The sequence below is a fragment of the Drosophila novamexicana genome, unplaced genomic scaffold, assembly GCF_003285875.2.
Source record: "Drosophila novamexicana strain 15010-1031.04,08,12 unplaced genomic scaffold, DnovRS2.1 tig00004555-arrow-pilon, whole genome shotgun sequence".
In the NCBI taxonomy this organism is placed as follows: domain Eukaryota; kingdom Metazoa; phylum Arthropoda; class Insecta; order Diptera; family Drosophilidae; genus Drosophila; species Drosophila novamexicana.
Genome location: NW_020825052.1, coordinates 2,748,319 through 2,775,340, shown reverse-complemented (window position 1 = coordinate 2,775,340; position 27,022 = coordinate 2,748,319). Strand labels below are relative to the sequence as shown.

Sequence of the window (27,022 nt, the reverse complement as noted above, 5' to 3'; positions counted from 1 at the left end):
TTGTACGCAGCATAAATCTCATTTTGGGCTTGTGGGCAACTGTAGGGGTAGGATAGCAAAACTGCGACAGCTTGTTGGCTTCATTGTGGCCCAGGGGTTGTGACAAACACTTACACTCTCCCACACATACTCTGTGCACCCACACACACATACACACACAGTTGTGCGCATTATACAATAACCATTACTGGCAGCTGCGTTTGCCACACTATTTTTATTGTGCCCTCTTTTGTGTGTTGCTTTAATTTAAGCGATTTGCTCTGGGTTCATAAAATAGCCGCAGGATTGACGAGCCCAACGTCAGCCTGTTCGCTGCTGTCACATATTCTTTTTTTTTTAATAAAAATATTAATGCAATTAAATTAATAGATAATTTAAGGTTTAAATGCATGAATGACCAGAATTGACAGCAAATTAATCTCTTTTGAGGCCAAACATTTCTGCTAACTATTTGCGAGCATTAGGGCAATACACTAATAGCCACTATTTAATTAGGCAGCCAATTATATAAAGCTTCAAATATATGCATAGCTTATATATCCAAGTTAACCGAACTAATCATTGACCTATTCGTAGTGTTTTACCCCTGAGATGCAAGCATAGCAGTTGCTCTTGGCAACTGAACCAGCTAATAAGTTAGGTGGCGTTGACCCATTAGATCGATAAATCGAAAGTAAACTTTAGTGAGCGCAGTTTGGCTCGCTTGCCATTTATTTAATGAGGCAGCTGCAAACAGCACTTTCATCCTGAAAGCTATCAGTACGCTCCCTCTGCAGTGTCCTGTTTTTTAAAAGCACCCGTTGCCCATTAACTTGTGTGAATTTATTTCAGCAATTGCCAGCACCGACTACCGACTACTGACTGCTATTATGCGTTCGTTAATTATTCACACACAGCTACACACACATTCTCGCCCACATACCGAATCGTGGCACGTTTCGGTCATAAAAATCGCCCCCTATAAATGGCACGCCCCTAACGGGGCAACTAGCTTGAAAAGAGGCAAAGCGCTTAACCTTTGCTCCCTAATACAAATGTCTCTGCGGATCTATGGACATTTATGCATTCCTTCATCAACACTCCAACTCCTCCTTGACATTAAATAAATCTAACATATCGTATAAAAGCTTATACTGGATAACTTTAATACAAACACACACACACACACACACACCCATATATAAAAAATGACGCAGACATTATTCACGCTATCATTGCACACAGACAGACAGACAGACTGTAGGAGCAGCATACACGAAGTGGTGGGTTGGTGGTTTGTTGAGTGGTGGAAGGGATGGGTCGACCCACCCATAATGGGAATGCTTTGACCATATCCATTCTGGGTTATCCAACTTCTGCTGTGGCGAACTTTGCTCACTTGGGTTTGTCGCCCTACTCGTTGCCTCCTTGGCTCGTTGGCATACAGATTCATGCAAAGGATATTTTTGCGGCAAGAGGTCGTTTGGGTAGAAATTACAACAGTTTTTTGCACAGTAAACGAACAAATATAGAATACACCTACACATGCCCATAAATATGTATGGACGACACATGCATATGTAAGTACGCACAGGCATAAATAGCACATGTGGTTAACCCATGTCCGTCCGTCCGCCTTGCCCCTTCCCTTATATTCGCATTCAGGAATATACGAATATCCTAAATTTTGCCATTCACTTGAGTAATTAAAGCTGACAGCTGTGAGTTTTGGGCCGATTGATTCAAATTGAAAGCTGTCTGTTACGAAACCTGCATTGTATACTCGACAGCTGCCTGCTATGGCCAAGCGAAGCTCATTGATGCCACATTTTTAAACATTTTCATTTACTCACAATTCAAATTTCAGTTCACACACACACAGACATTTTCATTTCCGTGTGCCTAAAACATGAACCCGTCCCGTGATTGTTCCCTGGACTCCCTTTAAGCTTGAACGCAAGCATCGCATAATCGAATTATCATCATGGCGTCAACAAATGATTTCTACTTATCCAGCTACTGCTCGCCATTTGCCCTCCTGGCACATCTACTGTCTACTGTCATCGGTCTCGCCAGCCCCAAAGCAAGTCCCTTTTTTTGCACTTCTTTGCCCACCACAATGAAACCTTTCGGCCATCCTTTTAATTTTTTTTCTATACCCTGTACCCATGGAACTTGTGCAGCATTGGGTATAAGAGCTTAGTGCACATGTATTAAATCTATCTAATCTACCGAATCGAAAATCCGTGGTTAGTGAAGGAGATTATTAGAACTAGAATTAAGTTCGATTGTTTAATAGGGCTACACAGCGCAGGTTGCGTGGTATCTTCTAGTCGATCACTCTCTAGTAAAGCAATGTTACTTGCTTGTTTTTTGTACCGCTTCTTGCTGTTTCCTGTATTGCCAACGTCATTGTCGCTGGTCACTTTCCCTGCTTACCACATTCACTTATTCGTTTTTCCGTTCCGTTCGTCCGTTCGTTCATTCGTTCGTTCGTTCGCTTTTTCTCTGTTTTTTCATCGTTTGTTTGAGGTTATGTTGAATGTCAGTTTGTTATCCTTGCGCAAATCCTTTTATACAAATGAAATTTGCACCAAATGGCGATAAGCAAAATACAATAGTGTCGACGTTCGGTTTTAGCAGTGACTGCGCTGTGATTTGGACAGAGCAATAGCTCGAGGGTTACCCAGCCAGCACAGAATGCGGTGGGATTTTAATGAAATTGAATTTCCACAGAATGCGCTTGACTGTGCTCAATGCCGTTTTAATTGATAAGCTTATCATAGCTGATGACTAATGCATTTTTGGTCTCTAACTCTTTTTGATTGCAGATATCAACAAGGGCTCACCTATCGACTACAAGAGCGGATCGGCCTGTTCCACACCCACAAAAGACACTCTCAAAGGGGGTTACGATCGCAGCACGCAAGGCTGCATGGGCCCGGTTCTGCCGCCAAGGAGCATGAACGGAATGCCCACCCATCATTACTCGGCGCCAATGAACTTGCGCAAGGACTTAGCCGCACGCTGCTCGGCCAACTGGGCTAGCATTGCCGCGTGCTCGGCCTTCGCTGTACTTTGTATTCTGCTGATCCTGCTGACCAGCACCGGCACCCTGCACTGGTCCCCGTCAGCACCCTGCACAGTTCTAGTCGGCAACGAGGCCGCCGAGGTCACGGCGGCCAAGAGCACCAACACGGATTTATCCAAGCTGCACAATGCATCGGTACGCGCGAAAAATGGACAGGGCATAGGAATTGTACAGGGACAGCCTGGTGGAGGCATTGCAACGGCAACCGTCACGACAGCCACATCGAACAGCGGGACGGCCCAAGGCTTACAGTCGACATCCACCTCGGCGGAGGCCACATCTTCAGCAGCGGCAGCCACTGCAACGTCCTCCTCACAATCGTCGCTTGCGCCTTCGACTTCGCTATCCTCATCCTTAGCAAACGCCAATAATGGAGGTAATTATGCACAAGTTTTAATTATTTTTAAATGAGTTTTCGTAAGTTTTGCAAAAGTGCGAGAGCTGAAACCGAGAGAGAGAGAGAGAGAGAGACAGCTAGAATGAAAGAACGGAAGACGTATTAAGCGCTTAAGGGTACCCAGGCGGCGGTCAGAAACTTTATTTATATATTGTCGATTTTTAGCTAAAAGTTTTTCTTTCTTTGCATTTGACAGTAGCTGGTGTGAGGCTTAAGCGCAAACACTCGGCTATTTATAGTCAATGCCGTTTCCATTGTGCTTCGTTCATTAAATATAGCTCAGAATATTGCACTAATTACATTCCGAAATTGACAGCAAGACGTAAAGAATGGCAAAGAAGGCGTCTGTCGAAAACTCTATCCATGAAAAAGTATACAGTATAATTTAAAGAACGTTACAATTTCAAAATTAAAGTTAATGAATACGAGAATACTCGATTTTGGAAACGAGTGGATAATTGATTATTATATTTACTTAAAAGTACTTTGTGAAGTGGATAATCTGCAGCCGAGTTGAATTGGTTTATTTTATTTTCAACCGGCGCTTTTTTATGAAGTTATGCTATTTACAGAGTATATTTCAGTCGAGAACTTTCCAACATGACATTGTTCTCATTTGTAAATTCATCAAATATACCCAAACGTATTCCGCGAAAAAGTAAATCTTTGGCTGTATCAATAAATGCAACACATTCGAATGTATGTCAATAAATATATCTACCAAACCTTCTAAATTTTATTTCCGACAATTTTCCCGCCTTTAGTTTGTTGTCAAAACGTCAGCAAATTGAAAACGTTCTGCTTTATTTCGCAGTTTATAATTTTTTGCTTAACAAAGCGAAAAGTGGATTTGATTTACGGATTTTGTGCTGTGTATTTTTAGGTCACATGGCACACATGACACTTAACATTTGGCAATTAAGCTGTCAAATGTTGACGTACCCCCCAGCTTTGTTTTACTTTGTATGTCTCTCTCTCCATAATTTTTTCTCGTTTTCGCTTTCTCTCTTTCTCTCTCTATCTATCTGTCACTATATTTTTGTCCCATGCCCAAATCAACCCCACGTCGTAGCCCGGGGCGGGTTAAACAACCTGTCAGCTTTGCCCACACACGCATATGAAAATGCAAGGCACTTTCTGACAACCAGTTTGAAATGAATTAAAAATACATTTTATGCTTAATTTGAGCCAACGTGGTTGGTTTGCATGGTTAAGGGTATACTTTGGGTCGTAGTAGTTAACCACAATAGAACAAGGTAATCTCGCTCTCTAACTCCCAACTGCTCATCCGAATACCTGTAGCAAGTAAAGGAGGTACAGGAGCAGTGTCAACGTGGCTGTCTGTCAACAAGGATGGCAACAAACGACGCCATGGAAGAAGTTTAATGGACTGGCAGCGGGGGCAGGATCATGATGATGATGGAGATGATGATGATGTGGCTGCAGAAACTTTTAGCGACTTAATTACGAGAGCAAGTGAAGTCCATGCCCAAAAGTATCTGACTTTGACAACGTCGCCAACCGCTCAAAACTTGGTGAAATCCATAAGCGAATCTGTTAACATACACCGGCCCAGGAAGGCAACTGTCATCGCTTTGGACACCCAGCAAAGCAATTACGATAAAACTTTGCACAAAATCGATAGCATATTGAATCTCGAGCAGAGCGAAGGGAACAGCTTTGTGGACGACATCAGCGACTACGACTATGAAGACGATACCGAAGATGAGCAGAAGGAGACAACAGTGCGGCCAGCACCTAGGACTAGGCAACAATTTGGCAAATCATTAAACGGCAATTTGCGTAGAGCAGGTAAAACGCTTTCCAAACCCCAACGGAAGTTTAAGGAGGAGCTCCAACTCAAAGAGACCAGCGATACCATCGCCGTCGAGTCAGATACAGAGGCAAGCAGCGTTGCTTCTGTTATTGATGACTATAATCAAAATGACAGCACCATCAGACGTGGCAGCAGCAGCAGCAGGGAGGACTCAATGCTGACAACGACGTCAGAAAGTGACAACGATGACGTTGTTGAAATCGACACCATCCGCGGAGCTAGCACGGAAAAGAAAAAGGGGATGTCCTCAACCGTCTCCATTATTGAAAATGATTTTCAAATCAAACAGAACCTGAAGCAGAAACCTGCCGCTAATGATAACAATAATGAGAGTGATTTGGCCGATAAATATGAGAACAACAAAAAAGAACAATCAGAGCCACCCCCACATAGCATAAATCAAACAGTGTCCGACCTTATGCTGAGCGACGCGGCACTCTTCGATAATGACGATATCGATATAGTCAAATTAGACGAAGCGCCCACCTCCAATGAGGTGAACCTATACAAAACGGCTGTCGAGCCAGCCAGGATAAAGCCGCTTCAGTCACTGCCAGCTAGCGAAAATGAGGTTCTTAAGGAGCAAGAGAATGACAATATTTTACCAGCCCATTTAATACCCCTAAAGCCATATGTCAGTGAGCGCTTTGATCAGCCGAGTAAACGTATATTAGTCAATCTGACGATAGCCACAGACGACGGTAGCGATTCCGTGTATACGCTTCATGTGGCGGTGCCGACCGGCGGCGGCACGCACAATGTGGAGCAGGTGCTGACCCACGAAAAAAAGATTCTAGATGAGGACAATAATATAGACAGCGTTGGCTCCTGTGTATTCGAGCCACCACCACGTATGCCCGACTGCCCCTGCAGTTGCCTAGATCCATCGCCAACAATTTTCACGCACAAGGACAACGACCCAGTTGACATTGACTCTGCCAGCCCGACGACAGCGACACCGCAAGCAGAGGAAGCTACTATTTTGGGTCACCAGCATGATTCGAGTAATAGCGCGGAGGTGGAAGATCCATCAACTCCATCAAGCACCGATACTAACCTTCCTAGCATTGATTTTGATAACAGCATTGCCGCTACCGATACTAATTCTGATGTCCTTGGTGGTGAAAAGCTTGCATGTCCCGATGTTATGCCTATACTCATACTGGAAGGTGATTGTACTATCTGCTCTCGATGCTAACCTCACTATAAGTGCTTATAACTAACCCGTCGATTGACCTTATTGAACACTAAACCGATAACCAAAATGCTGTACAGCTAATATTTTCTAAGGCTATTGCTAACATCAAAATCATAAGATCATTTTATTCCGCCCATATTAAATTCTTCATATATCCCGCATCTGTACAAAATACCTCCAAGCAGGAATATGTGGCACCAATATCTGGCTGTGTAGGCGTCATCGTCATCTACTAACTAGGAAAGCGATATTCTTAAGCTAATCTACAAATGTGATAAATAATTGACCGACTAAACTGATCCATTTGATGATCTTTGAGCATAAGATCACCTACTCATATCATATTTAGACATTTAAGTATCTATTATAGAAAGCATATATAATAGTCCATATTTAAATATTCAATTCATAGTCTCCATAGCTCCACAAAAAGACAACAACTAACCCAAATGTGAATTGTTTTTGTTTTGTTTTCTCATCCAATCACTCCTCACAAATGCTGCACTCTTGTCGCATTGTCCGCTCATGCGCTTCCCGATAACAAATGGCAGGTGCTCGCACTTTCCCAGCGCGAAGCTTCCCACCGGATGGCACCACCTTTGGCCAGATTACGTTGGGTCAAAAACTAACGAAGGAGATACAACCTTACAGCTATTGGAATATGCAATTCTATCAATCGGAACCGGCCTACGTTAAGTTTGACTACACAATTCCCCGTGGCGCATCCATAGGCGTATACGGGCGTCGTAATGCCCTGCCCACCCACACTCAATACCATTTTAAGGAAGTCTTGAGTGGCTTTAGCGCCAGCACACGCACCGCCAGGGCCGCACACGTAAGTTTTAACTGCGCCTGTTAACGTCTACTAACACTTTAACTAACTAATTTCCCTCTATGTGCTTTTCATGGACCACTTAAACGTCATACATCACATACACCATTCATAATTTTTCTGGGAATCGCTCAAATGCTTGCCAACTGCAGCTTTCCATAACGCGAGAGGTGACACGTTATATGGAGCCAGGTCATTGGTTTGTCTCGCTCTACAACGACGATGGGGATGCACAGGAATTGACTTTCTATGCAGCCATAGCAGAGGACATGACACAGAACTGCCCTAACGGCTGCTCCGGCAATGGGCAATGCTTGCTGGGCCATTGCCAATGCAACCCCGGTTTCGGAGGCGACGATTGCAGTGAGAGCGTTTGTCCAGTGCTGTGCTCCCAGCATGGAGAGTACATCAATGGCGAGTGCATTTGTAATCCGGGCTGGAAGGGCAAGGAATGCTCCCTCCGACACGACGAGTGTGAGGTGGCCGATTGCAATGGTCATGGACACTGTGTTAGCGGCAAATGTCAGTGCATGCGCGGCTATAAGGGCAAATTTTGCGAAGAAGGTAGCCACGATTCAGCCAAACCCAAGACTCCCCCTTTCTTCCCATATGTTATCAAGCCAAATTTTCTTAACACAATACTTTTTTCTTCTCAGTGGACTGCCCACATCCCAGTTGCTCTGGACATGGCTTCTGCGCGGACGGCACTTGCATCTGTAAAAAGGGCTGGAAGGGAACCGACTGCGCCACCATGGACAAAGACGCGCTCCAATGTCTACCCGACTGCTCGGGTCACGGTAACTTTGATCTGGACACCCAAACCTGCACATGCGAGACCAAGTGGAGCGGTGATGACTGTTCCAAGGAGCTCTGCGACCTCGACTGTGGCCAGCACGGTCGTTGCGAGGGTGATGCCTGCGCCTGCGACCCGGAATGGGGTGGCGATTACTGCAACACTAAGCTCTGCGACAGCCGTTGCAACGAGCACGGTCAGTGCAAGAATGGAACCTGCCTTTGTGTAACTGGATGGAATGGCAAACACTGCACAATCGAAGGTTGTCCAAGCAGCTGTGCTGGTCACGGACAATGTCGGGTGAGCGGCGAAGGCCAATGGGAATGCCGCTGCTATGAGGGCTGGGACGGACCTGATTGTGGCATCGCCTTGGAGTTAAACTGTGGCGATAGCAAGGACAATGATAAAGGTGGGTGATTGACAATTCCTTTGAAAGAACCCATTTTAATCTAATGATACACCCAACAGATGGCCTGGTTGACTGTGAAGATCCCGAGTGCTGTGCCAGTCACGTCTGTAAGACATCCCAGCTGTGTGTATCAGCACCCAAACCCATTGATGTACTCCTAAGGAAACAGCCTCCGGCAATTACGGCCTCATTCTTTGAGCGCATGAAGTTTCTGATTGACGAGAGTAGTCTCCAGAACTATGCTAAGTTGGAGACTTTTAACGAGAGGTAGGTGCTTTCTTGTAGCCAATTTGCTGCCCATCGTTTTTAGTTTAATCGAAAACAAATTGTTGGCAAAGTTAAAGACTGTGTATAGTTTCCAGAATTGGCAAGGGGCCCGATGAGGCACCCTAAATTGAAACTATATTTCCTGTATATTAAAAAACATTTAGCTGAATTTCATATATACTACCAATCAAATAATAATCAAAATAGTTTGCATAATTAATATTTTTATGTGTTTAAATTTTTATGTTTTTCGTTTTCGTGCCCTCGTCTAAAACAAATCCCAATAAAAATGGCAAAACATTTCCGTACACAAACATTCCTCAATCCCATTGAAAGCCTTGTAAATAAATCCCTACATGTCCTTTGTTCAAAACTAATCCGTAAAACTAAACAAACCAAACCAAATCAAATGAAATCTTTGTATTCAAAACAAATCTAAGGTACAAGTAAAGTAAGTTTAAATTAAAATAGTTAAGAACTTTAAGTATACAAATAACTCAGAGTAGGCCTTAAGTACACCTTTCACAAGGAGTTGATATCATGAATCATCTCACCCTTTTTACATAAAACTGTTCCCAGACATCCAACAGAATTCGGATTCTTTACTTAAGGGTTCTTGTGAAGGGTCACCAGTAATTTCGGTATGATCGAAAGCAAGGATACTTAATTAATTTTGTTACGGGTTTCATAACACAATCAATTCTAGTAAACGATAAAACAACGACAACCATGCTAATTCAAATATTTTTCTCTCTGCTTTCTTTTTCTTCTCATCACGCGTGCCCTTAATCCGAATAAAAATTGAAAAAATACCTAATAACTGTTACTACTACTACTACTACTCGCTCCTCATACTACTACTACTCGATACTAATTCCCATCAAAAAAATACACAAAAACAAACGAACATTGCGCAATCGAATTCCAAATGCTTTGTATTAACTAACGAATTCTATTCGCTACTTGTTCTCGCTATAAATCAAAATCATATACTAACAGCATTTTTTGGAATTATTTCAATGCAAGGTAAGCAAGCGAAAAACCGGTACTAAAATAATACTAAAACTACTACTAATACTAATTCTCGATGGTTGTTTGGTACACTCGTTTCATTTATATAATACAATTGTTTTTATTTACTTATAACTATTATTTAATCAAAGAAATGGTTACTCATTTGTCTAGCGTAGTCCTATAAATATCTTAATAAGATCATTTGGTAGTTGATTTTTCGATTTTTTCGTTCGTGATAACACACTTGTGGGATCGTAATTGATTTACTCGTTACTTTACTCGCCAGACAACCAATCAAATATTTGGATTTTAATTTAACATACGTATAAGCTATGCAAATGTTGTTCTTAGGTCAATGCTAGGTCATACACAAAGCTATATACCGAAAATATACATATACATACCATATTCAACTATGTTCAAATTGTAAACCTTTGTGTGTTGATACGAGTCTGTTATGTTATGTGCGTGTGAAATTTTATCATTTGTACTTATCACATTATTTCTTATCCAACGTAGTTGCGAATCCTAAGTTCGATATGCTTGTTAGCCAGATGTATTTGTAGTTGACCCCGCAACTGAACACCATAATAAGACCCGACTAACTGTTTTATTTTGTTGCTTTCCCAACAGCCGTTCAGCAGTTATCCGCGGACGCGTGGTCACCTCCCTGGGCATGGGGCTGGTAGGCGTGCGCGTTTCCACTACTACTCTGTTGGAGGGTTTCACACTCACTCGCGACGACGGGTGGTTTGATCTGATGGTCAATGGCGGAGGAGCTGTGACCCTGCAATTTGGACGCGCTCCATTCCGACCGCAGTCTCGCATTGTGCAGGTTCCATGGAACGAGGTCGTCATTATCGATGTGATGGTCATGAGCATGTCCGAGGAAAAGGGTCTGGCCACGACTACAACACACACTTGCTTCTCGCACGACTACGATCAAATGAAGCCGGTTGTATTAGCCTCATGGAAGCATGGCTTCCAAGGCGCCTGTCCAGATCGCAGTGCCATACTGGCCGAGTCGCAGGTGATCCAGGAGTCCCTGCAAATACCTGGTACGGGCCTAAATCTGGTATATCACTCGTCCCGTGCTGCCGGCTATTTATCAACTATTAAACTCCAACTGACGCCGGATACTATACCCGCATCGCTTCATCTTATTCATTTGCGAATTACCATCGAGGGCATCCTATTTGAGCGTGTTTTCGAAGCTGATCCGGGCATTAAATTCACGTATGCTTGGAACCGCTTGAACATATACAGACAACGTGTCTATGGCGTCACTACAGCCGTAGTTAAAGTGGGGTATCAGTACACGGATTGCAAGGACATTGTATGGGATATACAGACCACGAAACTCAGTGGCCATGACATGTCTATCTCAGAGGTAGGCGGCTGGAATCTGGACATCCATCACCGTTACAACTTTCATGAGGGAATTCTGCAGAAAGGCGACGGCTCTAACATCTATCTGCGCAACAAGCCTCGCATCATTCTCACTACCATGGGCGATGGTCATCAGCGCCCGCTGGAGTGCCAAGATTGCGATGGTTTGGCCATGAAGCAGCGCCTGCTCGCCCCAGTTGCCCTGGCTGCCGCACCAGATGGCAGTCTGTTCGTTGGCGATTTCAACTTTATTCGCCGTATAATGACGGATGGCAGTATTCGCACGGTTGTCAAACTGAACGCCACACGCGTCTCCTATCGCTATCACATGGCCCTGAGTCCGCTTGACGGCACTCTCTACGTATCCGATCCAGAATCTCATCAGATAATACGCGTGCGCGACATCAGTGACTACTCACAACCGGAACTAAACTGGGAAGCGGTTGTGGGTTCCGGGGAGCGTTGCTTGCCCGGCGATGAGGCTCATTGTGGTGATGGTGCCCTGGCTAAGGACGCAAAGCTGGCCTATCCCAAAGGCATTGCAATCTCCAGCGACAACATTCTTTACTTTGCTGATGGCACCAACATCCGAATGGTAGATCGTGATGGCATCGTAAGCACACTAATCGGCAACCACATGCACAAGTCACACTGGAAGCCCATTCCGTGTGAGGGCACACTCAAACTGGAGGAAATGCACTTGCGCTGGCCCACGGAACTGGCTGTGTCGCCAATGGACAACACCCTCCACATCATTGACGACCACATGATTTTGCGAATGACCCCCGACGGACGCGTCCGTGTTATATCTGGCCGTCCACTGCATTGCCCTACCGCCACCACAGCCTTTGATACAGACCTCGCCACTCATGCAACTCTGGTTATGCCGCAATCTATTGCTTTTGGCCCGCTGGGCGAGCTCTTTGTGGCAGAAAGCGATTCTCAACGCATTAATCGCGTGCGCGTTATAGGCACGGACGGACGTATCGCATCGTTTGCGGGAGCCGAGTCGAAGTGCAATTGTCTGGAGCGCGGATGCGATTGCTTTGAAGCTGATCACTATCTGGCGACAAGTGCTAAATTTAATACCATTGCCGCCTTATCTGTCACTCCCGATGGACATGTACATATTGCCGATCAGGCTAACTACCGCATACGCTCAGTCATGTCCAGCATCCCCGAGGCGAGCCCATCGCGAGAGTATGAGATATATGCGCCAGATATGCAGGAGATATATATCTTTAATAGATTCGGACAACATGTCTCTACTCGTAACATTCTAACCGGTGAAACTACATATGTCTTCACCTACAACGTGAACACATCCAATGGAAAGCTCAGCACCGTAACGGATGCGGCGGGCAACAAGGTCTTCCTTTTGCGAGACTACACCTCTCAAGTGAATTCAATTGAGAATACCAAGGGCCAGAAGTGCCGCCTCCGCATGACTCGCATGAAGATGTTGCACGAATTGAGTACACCAGACAACTACAATGTCACCTACGAGTATCACGGACCGACAGGATTGCTAAAGACAAAGCTTGACTCTACAGGACGCTCCTATGTGTATAACTACGATGAATTTGGACGTCTAACTTCAGCCGTTACACCGACTGGTAGAGTCATTGAACTCAACTTTGATTTAAGTGTAAAGGGCGCTCAGGTGAAGGTCTCGGAGAACGCACAGAAGGAGATATCCATGCTAATACAGGGCTCCACGGTTATTATTAAGAACGGAGCCGCAGAATCACGTACTTCTGTGGACATGGATGGTTCGACCACGAGCATTACACCCTGGGGTCACAATCTACAAATGGAAGTTGTTCCCTACACAATTTTGGCTGAGCAGAGTCCACTACTAGGCGAGAGCTACCCAGTCCCAGCCAGGCAGCGCACGGAGATTGCCGGAGATCTGGCCAACCGGTTCGAATGGCGCTACTTTGTGCGACGCCAACAGCCTCTCCAGCAGGGCAAGCAGAACAAGGGAGCACCGCGTCCGGTCACGGAAGTTGGACGTAAACTGCGTGTCAATGGAGACAATGTTCTTACTCTGGAATACGATCGTGAAACGCAATCGGTTGTTGTAATGGTCGATGACAAGCAGGAGCTGCTCAATGTGACCTACGACCGCACCTCGCGTCCAGTTAGTTTCCGCCCACAGTCGGGTGATTACGCTGATGTTGATCTCGAGTACGATCGATTTGGACGCTTGGTCAGCTGGAAATGGGGAGTGCTGCAAGAGGCCTATACATTTGACCGCAATGGACGCTTGAATGAGATTAAGTATGGCGATGGATCATCAATGGTTTATACCTTTAAGGACATGTTTGGCTCCCTACCCCTTAAAGTGACCACTCCTCGACGCTCAGACTATCTACTGCAATATGATGATGCCGGCGCACTTCAAAGCTTGACAACTCCACGCGGTCACATTCATTCCTTCTCGCTGCAGACGTCACTCGGCTTTTTCAAGTATCAGTACTACTCGCCAATTAATCGACATCCCTTCGAAATCCTATACAACGATGAGGGCCAGATTCTAGCCAAAATACATCCACATCAATCCGGCAAAGTCGCTTTTGTACATGACGCTGCAGGACGCCTGGAAACCATTCTGGCTGGACTTTCGAGTACCCATTATACTTATCAAGAAACTACTAGTCTGGTGAAGTCTGTTGAGGTGCAGGAGCCAGGTTTCGAATTGCGTCGCGAGTTCAAGTACCACGCAGGCATCCTCAAGGACGAAAAACTGAGATTTGGATCAAAGAACTCACTGGCAGCGGCTCACTACAAATACGCCTACGATGGTAACGCTCGCTTGAGCGGCATTGAGATGGCTATTGACGACAAGGAGCTGCCTACCACTCGCTACAAGTACAGCCAGAACTTGGGCCAGCTTGAAGTAGTGCAGGATCTGAAGATTACCCGCAACGCTTTTAATCGCACCGTAATTCAGGACTCAGCCAAACAGTTCTTTACCATTGTGGACTATGATCAGCATGGTCGTGTTAAGAGCGTATTAATGAACATCAAGAGCTTCGACGTATTCCGCTTGGAACTTGACTACGATCTTCGTAATCGCATTAAGTCCCAAAAGACAACCTTCGGCAGGTCAACAGCCTTTGACAAGATTAACTACAATGCGGACGGACATGTCATTGAGGTACTGGGCACCAACAACTGGAAGTATCTATACGACGAAAACGGCAACACCGTGGGTATCGTCGATCAGGGCGAGAAGATAAACCTTGGCTACGATATTGGGGACAGAGTTATCAAGGTGGGCGATGTCGAATTCAATAACTATGATGCACGCGGATTTGTTGTGCGCCGAGGCGAGCAGAAGTACAGATACAATAACCGAGGACAACTGATCCACGCCTTCGAGCGAGACCGCTTCCAAAGCTGGTACTACTACGACGACCGCAGCCGCCTTGTAGCCTGGCACGACAGCAAGGGCAATGTGACACAGTATTACTATGCAAACCCTAAGACGCCGAGGCTGGTCACTCATGTGCATTTCCCCAAATTAGGAAAGACCATGAAGTTCTATTATGACGATCGGGACATGCTGATCGCACTCGAGCATGCTGAGCTGCGATACTATGTGGCCACTGATCAAAATGGCTCGCCACTAGCCTTCTTCGACATGAACGGAGGCATTGTGAAGGAGGTAAAGCGCACGCCTTTTGGGCGCACCATCAAGGACACCAAGCCCGACTTCTTTGTGCCCATCGATTTCCATGGCGGACTAATCGATCCCCATACAAAACTGATCTACACCGAGCAACGACAATACGATCCAACTGTGGGTCAGTGGATGACGCCACTTTGGGAAACGCTGGCCACCGAAATGTCCAATCCCACCGACGTATTTATCTATCGATACCACAACAACGATCCCATCAACCGTAACAAGCCGCAGAACTACATGATCGACCTTGACGCCTGGCTGCAGCTCTTCGGCTACGAGCTGAACAATATGCAGAGCAACAGATACACCAAGCTGTCTCAGTACACCCCACAGGCCACCATCAAGTCGAATACGCTTGCACCGGACTTTGGTGTTATCTCCGGTCTGGAGTGCATCGTCGAGAAGACCAACGAGAGGTTCAGCGACTTTGACTTCGCGCCGAAGCCACTGCTCAAAATGGAACCCAAGATGCGAAACCTGCTTCCACGTGTGAGCTATCGTCGGGCCGTCTTTGGCGAAGGCGTTCTGTTGTCGCGGATTGGAGGACGTGCTTTAGTCAGCGTGGTGGATGGCTCTAATAGTGTGGTACAGGATGTAGTTAGCTCGGTGTTCAACAACTCCTACTTCTTGGATCTGCACTTTAGCATACATGATCAGGACGTATTTTACTTTGTCAAAGACAACGTACTGAAGCTGCGAGACGATAACGAAGAGCTACGCCGCCTTGGCGGCATGTTTAACATATCAACGCACGAAATCAGCGATCATGGTGGCAGTGCTGCAAAAGAACTACGTCTGCATGGGCCCGAGGCAGTGGTTATCATCAAGTACGGTGTGGATCCCGAGCAGGAACGACATCGCATACTCAAGCATGCGCACAAGCGCGCAGTCGAACGTGCCTGGGAGCTGGAGAAGCAGCTGGTGGCAGCTGGCTTCCAGGGCCGTGGCGACTGGACAGAAGAGGAAAAAGAGGAACTCATACAGCACGGCGACGTTGATGGCTGGATCGGCATTGACATTCATAGCATACACAAGTACCCACAGCTGGCCGATGACCCCGGTAACGTGGCCTTCCAACGCGATGCCAAACGCAAGCGCCGCAAGACTGGCAGCAGCCACAGGTCCACTTCCAATCGACGACAGCAGAAATTTGGGGAGCTGACTGCGTGAGTGGAGGAGGATCTAGAGAGTGAAGCTAGCAATGAACCCATGGAAGAGTATGACGGGCCGGAGGACTACTTGATAGCTGTGGATAAAGCTGTCCGCATGACAAACACCGAGGCAGCCGAGGAGCAGTTTTTGTAATTACTTAGGTGAAATAAAGCAGCGATAAACGGTAAGCGATAAGCGATAAGCATTAAGCACAACACACAAAAAAAAAGAAAGAAAAAAACACGACACAGTTCAATTTAACTCATTAATACAGACTTTAATCGCGTTTAAAGTTTAATATTAGTAACCAGGCAAACCCGAACACTATCAAAGAACAAACCAGCAATTCACGTAAATTTCTATAAATGTACGTATACAGAACAAATATATGTATGTATGTTGATGTTGAGTTTAGGGTAACAATAGGGATATGTTTAGACCATGTGCAACATTATATGTATATTTTATAAATCTGGCAAATCTAATGCAAGGCGAGCACCTCCTTTCAAAGAGAGCCCGCCAGCTCGTACGACAAAGAGGCGTATAAAGTAAACATTCTTTCCTTCGAGCATATAGATTTGTAGCATGAAGGAGGGCTAGAAGAAAACATAGAACTCTGTCGAATTCTCTGAAGACAAACCACGTTTTTCTCGGTATCCAAAATCCGAAGGAGAACCGCCTTTTTGATTCAGTCTACTGAAGTCTTATTAGCCAGTTGCATTCGATGTCAGACAAGTATTACACAAAAAAAAAAGAAAAGAAACGAAATAAATTACGCATATTCGAATAGGTAATATATTAATATATATCATAAATTAATGTAAAAAGTTGAGAGTCCCCCGCATAAAATGAAAAACAAAAGAATAAAGTAAAGAACAAAAACAAATTCAGATGCAAGTGTAGTATTCCCTAGCCTAGCCCATACTCGTATGGTAAAACGAACTTAAAAGCTGCTTCATTTTAATAATGCTTTGTATATTGTACATATACACACACACACACACACACACACTTACATATATAAAAACAACTACAATACTTAAATATGCTTTAACACTCAGCGCGCCATTTTTGACTGTATTTTTTTTTTCGTATTTTTTTCATTGAAACCCCTTGATTTTAGGCATACGTAAATCGTACGTAGTCGTGACATCTTTTGACTCATATTTTAAGCAAATGCTCGAATTTACTCAAACGCATACACTTAAGTTTGACAGCCAAAAATCAAAACACTTTTGGGTCAGCTACCCTTACCAAACAAACAAAATACTTACATACTCGAATTCCTACATACAATTTATTCTCCTATCATTTTCACTGATTTTATAAACCGAACTGTTGAATTCATTTCGAAGGCAAAATGCATTAAAACCTTTTACAAATTGTGATATATTTCTAAACATTTCGTTTCACAACTTGAAATGTTACATAAATGTTGAATCGAAGTAAAGCAAATCGAACCGAAACGTTTAAAACAGCAAAGTACTTTACTTATTCGTGTGTTTTTAGTTTTTTTTTTACGTAGTCTATTAAGGTTTTAGTTTTTTTAAAATGCAATATTTAATTTAAAAGTTTTGCCATGTTAATTTGTAAAAGCAATGCAGTTTATAATGCCTTTAATCCAATGCTAGATTAAGATCGATCCTAAAGAATTTTATTATTTTTTAATTATTGCAACTTTCAAAGCATTTAATTTTTCAGCCAACCAAATTTTATATTCTGTCTTTTAACACGTCACTTTGCTAAAGTGTTTTTGTTTATAATTATTCACATTATTAAACTATTTATAGCTGAAACTAAACTATTGACTATTGAGATATAAATAATCTAGCAATAAACGTAAGAACGGATACTTAAGTCTTGAACATAATATAATACACAACCATATGAGATACACATTGTAATATATACACACTCAACTACACATCGTTACTAAGGATTAGGCTAAAGATGAAACTCATAAGATCGAAATATAGCACTTAACTAATGTGAAAGTGAAAAAGGAGTTAAAAATAAAACGTAGGAATTAGCTAAAGTGTTAGTAATTTTATTAAATAAAATTATATATAATGAAGAACACATTTAATAAACATTACAAATATTAAGTCTAAGCAACAAATAAAACAAAATACATATAATATAAAAACAATAAACGAAACTCATATATTGTATACATAAGTATGTATGTATGCATCGATCGTGTCATGCGAAATGTTGTGTAAAGAAAAGCATAAAGAAAACGTAATTTTCATGTTTTCCAAAACGATTAAACAAAAAAAAACAACAACTATTTTACACAAAACGAATTGTAAAGTAAAATGCAGCAAACGTATATAAATGTATATGTAGTAAAATTAAGCAGCATTATATTAACCAAAAACCAAAATCAAATTATTGAAATCAGCTAAAACAAAATATTAATTGTGACTGAGAGAACGAAGAGAATAACCATCTCCGTCTACTCAATTGTGCTTAAATTTACTATGTATCTTTTGTTCTTCAAAACGAAGTGTACATTTTCCGATAAACAAACACGAACAAACACACACACACACACACACACACACACACACACACACACACACACACATACAATTACAATTCGTTAAGCTCATGTTTAGATTATGTATTGGTACAGACAAACTTATAGCAGAGAAACGTTGATAGAGCTAAATGATAACCCTTTGATAATAAATAAATTATGAACAGTACTTGTATTAAATGTACGAAATTGTCACCAACACCTTTGCATGAATCATGCGGAGTGAAACAAGTCTAAAGGTCATGAAAATTGAACAAAAGATACTCGAATGCAAAGCAGAGATCAAACACATACAACACATTTATGGCAAGCCGGCAACTATGATGCAACCATATATATCTAATAATATAACGAATAAAGCGATTTCAATAAAATAAAAATTAAAAAAAAAAACATGGAGAACCTTTTACATTTTATATAAATGCTATTCAAAAAAGGTAAGAAATTAAATCTTGAATTTTATCTGATCTTTCAGATTTATATATATTTTAGTATTTACTAACGACAAGGTATCTTTAGCTTAACCTAAAACTTATCTAGTGTAGCTCGGCTCGGACTATCTTTTCAAATTTTAGTTTATATCTACTGCTCAATCAGGTTTTTTCTAAACTTTTCCCACCCATTTTTCAGCTCTCTCATACACAGTGGAACATATTTCCCTACGAAATTAGACGCCTCTGGGTAAGTCCTACTTATTCGTCCGATTGAACCCATTCAAACAACATTTAAGAAAAGGGAATAACAAACTTATCTTGCACTGTCGGATAATTGATTTCAGTTAATATTGAAAATGTACTATTGGCACAAAATTAATGAATAGTATCAATTACAAACAATTTTCCCCCATCTAACAGTGGTTGTTGACCCACCTAGAGCTTATTTATCTATTTGTTATTTCGTCAAGTTGACCAAGCTCATTACGAGTAATTAAGGATATATTCGGCAGGCCAAAGATTTAGTACCTCTTAGACATTTGCCGGTTTTGCAGATGTCTTGCAGAAAACGCTGGTGAGAATTCAAAATCATTAATAGTCTCGCGATGCTGTTCATTCACTTGCACGCCGGAAAGCTCGGCCAATTGTTTAATACTGTCAATGACAATCGGTTTATCACAATTAGGAGAGCGCCAGATTGGTATGGGAGTGCCCCAATACCGACTATGGGAAATCTATAAAGACAATCAATTTTAATCACATAAGCTAATCACTATTCAGCACAACAAAACATCTACTTACTGCCTATTCTTACTGCCCATCGCTCACCTTCACAGAATTCTGTACCCCGTAAGTCTGGCATATGTATGTTCAGCACGCACGAGTCAAGACAGCCCGTCTTGCAGATTAGCGGAGTGTCTGGGCGCCAACAGAAGAGGTAGCCTATGTTTTACATGGCCGCTCAAAATTTCAATTTCCCGGTAACCTCTAAGCAGCTGGCTTTTAGGAAGTGGCCGGCAGCCATTCAACTGCAGAGTACGCCGGCAGGCTTTGCCCACCGGACAAATCGCATCGCTTGTCACTAGATATGGCCTTTCGCCGGGTAGACGCGGAAATCATTCTCGCCAAAGTAGAGCGCGTTAAGAAATATGCCTATAAAAGCTCTAAGTACAAAACATATGCATATCGAATACACCGCTGCCGGCCTATCGATAAAATATTTATACAGCCCGTGTCTGTAGTAATGTTTTAGTAATTTGCTTGTTGGTATTTCGTACAAACCAGTATAATTTTGTTTTCTTGATTTGGTCACACTATCTAAACTTTGGTATTTTGGGCATACCAGACCATTCTCGTTTTCATGATTTGGTCACACTGTCTAAGCGTTGGTATTTTTGACAAATTGGTATGTTTTTGTTTAAATGATTTGGTCACACTGTCTAAAAGTGCATAATTATCATAGTCACGTGTCATAAGCAAATTAAAGGTAAGAAATAGAAATAATAGTATATATTTAGATCTTTCACTTTAAAAATACGTGCGCCGTCATTAGATGGTGTGTTTGATGCACTTTAATGATGCTAATTACCTGTGTTTAATAAATAAACTACATCTGAGTCGAAAACGTCGTGGCCTCGGAATGGTTGCACGAATATACAACATAAAGAAGGCCTCAATCACATTAAAGCGTTTTCCCAATATCAACGTAAGCGGCCTAGTTTCCATTGCCATCGGCAACCAAAATACAAGTTGCACTGGAAGCATATTTCGCGTGAGGGCAAGTGCACTTGGGCTGGCCCATTGAACTCGCCAATAGACAACACCCTGCACATCGTTCACGATCACATGACACCCGACGGACACGTGTGTGTTATATCTGACTGCCAACACATCCTACAATATACACCTGGCCACTCGCTACTCTGGAGATTATGAAAAAGGAAATAATCCAAAAGGGTTCAGCGCGGAACTATGTCGTCTTTAGATTGGCGGAGTTATGTTTCTTTATAATCTCATGCAGGCCAATTGAGCTCCTTGAAGAAATCAACATTTTTAATGCTGTGCCGATTTTCAAGTCTTTCGCGAAATCTAAAATGTATATCTTGTCAAAATCGCACGTAATTCTAGCGATATATTATATTTAAAAGAAATTAATTAATTTTTCATTCTGTCTGTCAGCCAGCTCTACCAAGCTTATGGACAGAAATATATTTCGTATCGTCGGTACCTGAAAATGAAAAATTGTAAAGTTGCTGCTAAATCTGGATCGATTCTGTCTATTTTAAAGACTTTAATGAATCCTTAAAGGTATTTATTCGACACATTTTCGTTACAAAAAGAAACAAATAAATTTCTTATTTTGTTTTTTTCAGCCTAATCTGAGCACAAAAACTGTAAGGTAAAGTTCTACAATTGTGTTTATACAAATTCCTAAGAAGGCAGACTCCCCCGAGAAAGCAGCTTTTCATAAAAACATTTTCATATTGTCTACCTAGGTCAAATTAACAAAGTCTTAAATTGTGAGTGGCTTAGCGGACAAAGAAACCGGCGCACAGAAAATAAGCAAGCGATCAAAATGCGAGTGTGAGCGATGCGCCACACTGTTTAGCATACACACCCACACAAACACGTGTATGCGCAGAGATGAGCCAAGCCAGAGATAAGCAGCACCTGTTTGTGTGTGTGTTCGCTGTCATTTTTCTACTTACGCTCACGCGCTCACGATTCATTTTGACGCTGATCGCTGATTGGTCCAATCAATAATTGCTAGCAATCGTGGCCTCGCATGGTCGTTTGCGTGCTCTATTTTCTGTGCGCCGTTTGTTAGTTCACTGTGGACCTGCGCATCTTTACTTTGAGTTAATTTGGCCCCGTGAGTCAATCTGACATGTTCTTAAACTGTGAGTGATTATTTAGTTCTTTTTTTATGTTGGTACCGTCTTTTTTTTTTATAATTTACCATTTTGAACTGGACGGACTAAAACTTAATTTATTATCTAATATAATATTTAAATATTTATATATAGAAATTGGTGAACAGAAAATGGACATGTCTTATTTTGACCTATTAGCAGCCTGCAATAGCAGTCATATACATATACACATGCATGTACATTTTTGTCGATAATCTCTGCATATAAATGTTTAAGTGTGTTTTCGCAATTGACATCTTATTATGATTGTCTTGTGCTCATCTACTTTTGAATAGTACTCACTCTTTTAATATGTTTGCATGTAAATCGTTAGTAGCTATCCCGAGCTTAAAAAAGTGTAATATTCCTAGGTTCTTATTTAGCCCAGATACTAACAAAAAAACTATTCAAAAAGTTTCCACGCGAATTATGTCGTCTTTAGAGCGGAGGGATTATGTTCTTTTCTAACGTCTTATTTCCGCGCGGCACTTTAAAATTCAAGGCATATGTGCAAATGTATGACTTTTTAAAATAAGGATACGTCCTTCATACAAAATACGTTTTAAACTAATTTTTCAGTTTGTATTTTTCAGCCAAATCTGCCATGGACAACATATAATCAGCAAATGATCGCTATTCATGGTACCTAGTTAAACTATATAACGTTAGTTATTCCATATCATGGATATAGTCATAGCGAACCTAAAGGTCCGAACTCTCTCAAAATGCCCAAGAAATGGGTCGAAAAATATATATGCTTTTATTTTACAGCCGCCGCCCCTACATGGTTTCTAGTTGACTAACATATCCTTGGTTATACCATACCATCGATATATCCTTGGGAACCTAAAGGATCAGATCCCTGCGAAATATGCATTGAACTGGTCCAAAAACATGTATGCTTTTTATTTCAGGAGCCCTTTTACATTAGCAGCAGCTGTTCTTTACCAGCCGCTTAACATCACTCATTTTACATAAACGCTACTTAACAGTACTCATTTTAATTGAGTTACAGTTTTGCCCCTTAGGGCTATGCAATAAAAATTTTTATTCGAAGAAATCGTCGACCTTCTGGGCATTTCTGTTCGCCTGGTACTTTGGCAGATTTTTAGAAAAATTGGATTTTTGACCTTTTTTTTTTAATTTTCCATTTTAACCACATGATCCTTGGGAAAAAATAAACAGGAGTTTGTTTATTCATTTAAATATTTTTTTTATTGTTTTAATCTAAAAAATTGTTATTTTTATGTTATTTTCCTAATTGACATCAAATAAAGTCCGATCCTGGAAAAATGTCCTTTGTCACTTTTGCAGGTCCTTGTAGTCCTTAATTTGCCAGTCTGAAACGATAAAGGCATATTTAAATAAAACAAGGCAAAAAATATAATAAAGGTATTTGATTTAAAGAAAATGGGCCATAACTCGGGCATGTCCTTTCAGATTTTCAAAGGACATGGTGCGTTAGGATCGTATAGACCCACTGCATCGATCTGCATCAAAAAAATAGGGGGTCATCTAGGAATCATATGGCACGTAATTTGACTTGTAAAATTTCAGTCGCGGAGCACACGGAAATGGGCAGAAAACACATATCCTTGAATATCTACCAAACTACAAGGACGATCCTAATGAAATTTGGCCACGTGGTAGCCCTAGTTAATACAATTATTTTGACACATGACTCGCAAGGATACGCAAGGATTCGGCCGAGTTATGGCCTATTTTTTGTATACAAAATTGTCCTTAAAACTTTTTTGTCCGAAGGTCTTTCGTCCTTTGGGATGTAAATTCTTAAATGGGATGGCGAGGACTATCTGCCGGCCAAAGGACATCCCGATAGCCCTTCAAATGGCGAAGTTAGCCCGGATATTTTCGATTTTGGCCAATTTTGCGACTAAACCCCTAGGAAAAATTTTGGTGAAATTTTTTGTTGAATCCTTAAAATCCTTGAATGCCGATCGATAGTCCTACTCCCCACGAGTTCAAAAAGGTATATCCTTCCGATATCCTTAAGGATTTGGCCGAGCTACGACTATTTAAAAAATGTCCTTTTTAGAAAATTGGCCATATCTCTGGAACGACAAGGACGATTTTATTATCCTTTGGCCAGTTTATGGTCCTTGTTCATGCAAATTGTTTGACACAGGACTTGTAAGGATCCGCAAGGATACGGCCGAATTATGGCTTTGTTAATTTACAAAATGATTGTACTCATATCTAGGCTGTCTAAAGGACTTTCGTCCTTTTTATTGCATATTCTGAATCGGGAGGATGAGGACTATCGGTTGGCTGAAGGACATCATGATCCGCAATAATACGGCCGATCTACAGCCTTCTTTCTTTACAAGTATATATCTCTTTTATTCAGCTCCTTCAAGGACTTTCGTCCTTTTTATTGCATATTCTATGTTGGCAAGGCAGGGACATCATGAAAGCCAAAGGACTTCAGGATTGTGCTTGAAATGGCCAATTTATGGCCTAATTGCTAATTAATATCCTGTTTGTACAGATAAGGCGATATCTCGAAAACCAGAAGGACTATTTTGATATGCTTTGCACATTTGGTATCCATGGTCTTACAGGAGTCGTCAGGATCCAAAAATTGTAGCCGAACTTTGTACGGACTAATGTTTCGTTTTCTCAGCTTTTTGAAGGACTTTCATCCTTGCTCTATCGACTCTCTATTGACCAAAGGATATCAGATATTTGAAATGTCCAAATTGTGGCGATTTTGTGTTCAATGCTGGCTTTTTAAGAAAAAATCCCATTTGAAAACCCCAAGGACGATTTCGTTGCCTTCTGGCCAGTTGGTAACTGGGGTCTTTACGTGTCGCTTAACACAGGACTCTGATTTGGGCCCAGTTTTTATTAATTGTTATAAAGATAATTATGTCCTTCGGTCATATACTAGCTCTAGCAGGAAGGCAACCGACTTACAATAACTTAGGTTAGCAAAACAATGAGACCTATATGTGACTTACCTAGCTGTGAATACCTGCAATCTGGAGGGCAAGGCAGTACCAGGATACCCGACGTCGTCCACAGCCCGTGACACCTCATCTCACCGGAAGTTGGAAATACTATCGGGTTATTTGTTAATAGCAGGCGGGAGATAAAGAATGTGCTTCAGGGTGCACAATAGAATTGCGAACACGAGATCAAATTAGTAATATATCCCAATATCACCTAAAATAATGGAATAATGTAATATGAACAGCAACCCGTTAAGATTTTGCTCTTACCTCGTATCACAGCGAGCAACTTGATGTGGCGCTATTTCAGTCTACGTTAAAGGTATTTGTCCTCCTGCTCTTCAGGCACTTGTGTCTCGCAATGCGCAAACGTTCTCTATGAATTCCAGTGCCTGACTAAGTGCATTCGTGCTGCGAGTCAAAACAGGTACCTTGCCGTTCAGAGTCATATCAATTGCCTGAAGATCGCTTACTTTCTTCTGCTGAACCACCACATAAATAGTGTAATGGAAGCCGTAGAGAGCGGAAAGCACATCCAGGTTATGTCGCAATGCGGACCATCTGGCGTACTTCCTGAATTATAAGCTGCGCCTGCTTTACCTTTTGCACAGGAGTAGTTCCTCGTTTGGCGTCATATCCACTGGCACCAATATCTAGGCACTACTATATAAAAGCAGTACAGTTTAATCTATGTTGTAAGGAACTCTAAAAGGGACTCACCAGCAAAATTCGGTACCCAGTAAGTCGCAGTAAGCCATGCCTTTCAGATCAGCGTCTGTATGAGAGCCAACAAAAGAGCTCTGTATGCTTCACCTGGCCGCTCGCAAACAAATTTTCGCTCGCCTTTAAGTAGCCAGCTATCCATCTTCTTAACTATTGGCCCGCAGCCTCTGCAGGAAGCCGGCAAACTGTGTCCGCAGGACAAATCTCTTCACTAGACTCACTGGTAATGCCCGCCGCCAGTCAGACGGGGTAATCATCCTCGCCAAAGTAGTCCCGTTATAGAATATATGTATAAAAGCCAAAAGTCCGAGATTTATATGATGGCACCATGTGCATGTGGAGTGCATTACTATCGAGCTGGTTGAGTACCACCGGACTATCGATAACATAAAAATACTGTATTGGTATTTTGTTGATATATCGTATTCGGTCAGACTGTCTAAACTTTGGTATTTTAAAAGTCGGTTTATTTTTGTTTACCAAATTTGGTCACACTGTGTAAAAGTGCATTTTCATTATAGTTACATTGTATTAGCAAAATTAATGGTAAGAAATCAAAATAGTATATATTTAGAACTTTCACTTTAAAAATACGTGCGCCGGTATTAATTCACGTGTGTGACTCTCCCGAATGATGTTAATTTCCAGTATTTCATGTATAAGCTACGTCTGCGTCGAAAACCATGGTATGTCCAATTTTTCGCAATTTGCAAAAAATTGCTGTGAAGTAAATTGTTTTGAGTTATTGTGGCCTCGGAATGCTTGCACGAATATACAACATAAAGATCACCTTAATCAAGTTCACCTTTAAGCGTTTTCCCAAAATCTACGTAAAAGACCTAAGGGCCATTGCCATCGGCAATCACATGCACAAGTCGCATTGGAAACCCATATTGTGTGAGGCCCAAACTAAAGCAGGAATAAATGCACTTAAGCTCGCTGTGTCGCCAATGGACAACGCCCTGCACATCATTCACGATCATTTGACACCCGACGGAAGGGTATGTGTTATATCTGACCGCCACCACATCCTAAAATAGAGACCTGGCCAAGCACGCCACTCTGGTTAAGCCGAAATATATTGCTTTTGTCCCGCATTGGTTTTAGGCATTCGGAAATCGTAAGTAGTCGGGACATTTGACTCATATAGCAACTGCTTAAATTTACTCAAACGCATATACTTGAGCCAAGAATCAAAACACTTGGGCCTAATACCTTTATCAAAGAAAATACCTTCTTGAATTCCATTTAATTTAATTGTTTAAAACCAAAATCTACAATCTCTTAACTTTTCACATTACTACTGCTTTTGTTTATTCTCACATTATCAAGCTATTTATTGACTATTGAGATGCAACGCAAAGATCAAACACAAATCTCTCTCATT

General features: G+C 42.0%; 1 protein-coding gene and 2 long non-coding RNA genes across 14 annotated transcripts in view; 2 read left to right on the top strand and 1 right to left on the bottom strand.

The window, feature by feature from the left end:
* The window catches only part of LOC115770509 (teneurin-m), a 145,084-nt gene extending 126,934 nt beyond the window's left edge, over positions 1 to 18,150 (top strand). The window contains exons 3-8 of one of the 2 annotated variants that reach the window (XM_030715809.1): positions 2,811 to 3,446; positions 7,054 to 7,337; positions 7,487 to 7,898; positions 7,991 to 8,536; positions 8,596 to 8,803; positions 10,451 to 18,150. In XM_030715809.1, coding sequence (XP_030571669.1) covers positions 2,811 to 3,446; positions 7,054 to 7,337; positions 7,487 to 7,898; positions 7,991 to 8,536; positions 8,596 to 8,803; positions 10,451 to 16,070 — 7,706 coding nt within the window. In that variant the 3' untranslated portion in view covers positions 16,071 to 18,150. Of the gene's footprint in view, positions 1 to 2,810; positions 3,447 to 7,053; positions 7,338 to 7,486; positions 7,899 to 7,990; positions 8,537 to 8,595; positions 8,804 to 9,802; positions 9,830 to 10,450 lie in introns of those variants that run through there. The other variant, XM_030715810.1, reaches the window with a different exon arrangement.
* Positions 18,151 to 20,466: 2,316 nt separating this feature from the next.
* On the top strand, positions 20,467 to 23,327 carry LOC115770272. 10 transcript variants are annotated; one of them, XR_004018831.1, is made up of 3 exons: positions 20,467 to 20,514; positions 21,207 to 21,335; positions 21,401 to 23,327. It is a non-coding gene; the product is annotated as an uncharacterized LOC115770272 (long non-coding RNA). The 10 variants fall into 10 exon arrangements; XR_004018834.1 differs by having other exon boundaries at positions 20,474 to 20,514; positions 21,211 to 21,335; XR_004018830.1 differs by having other exon boundaries at positions 20,477 to 20,514; positions 20,581 to 21,335.
* LOC115770273 lies at positions 23,204 to 25,962 on the bottom strand. Of its 2 annotated transcripts, XR_004018840.1 has the most exons (5): positions 25,633 to 25,962; positions 25,386 to 25,575; positions 25,183 to 25,323; positions 24,922 to 25,126; positions 23,204 to 23,280 (listed from the first exon to the last, which is right to left on the bottom strand). It is a non-coding gene; the product is annotated as an uncharacterized LOC115770273 (long non-coding RNA). The 2 variants fall into 2 exon arrangements; XR_004018839.1 differs by having other exon boundaries at positions 25,183 to 25,575.
* Between the last annotated feature and the right edge of the window lie 1,060 nt (positions 25,963 to 27,022).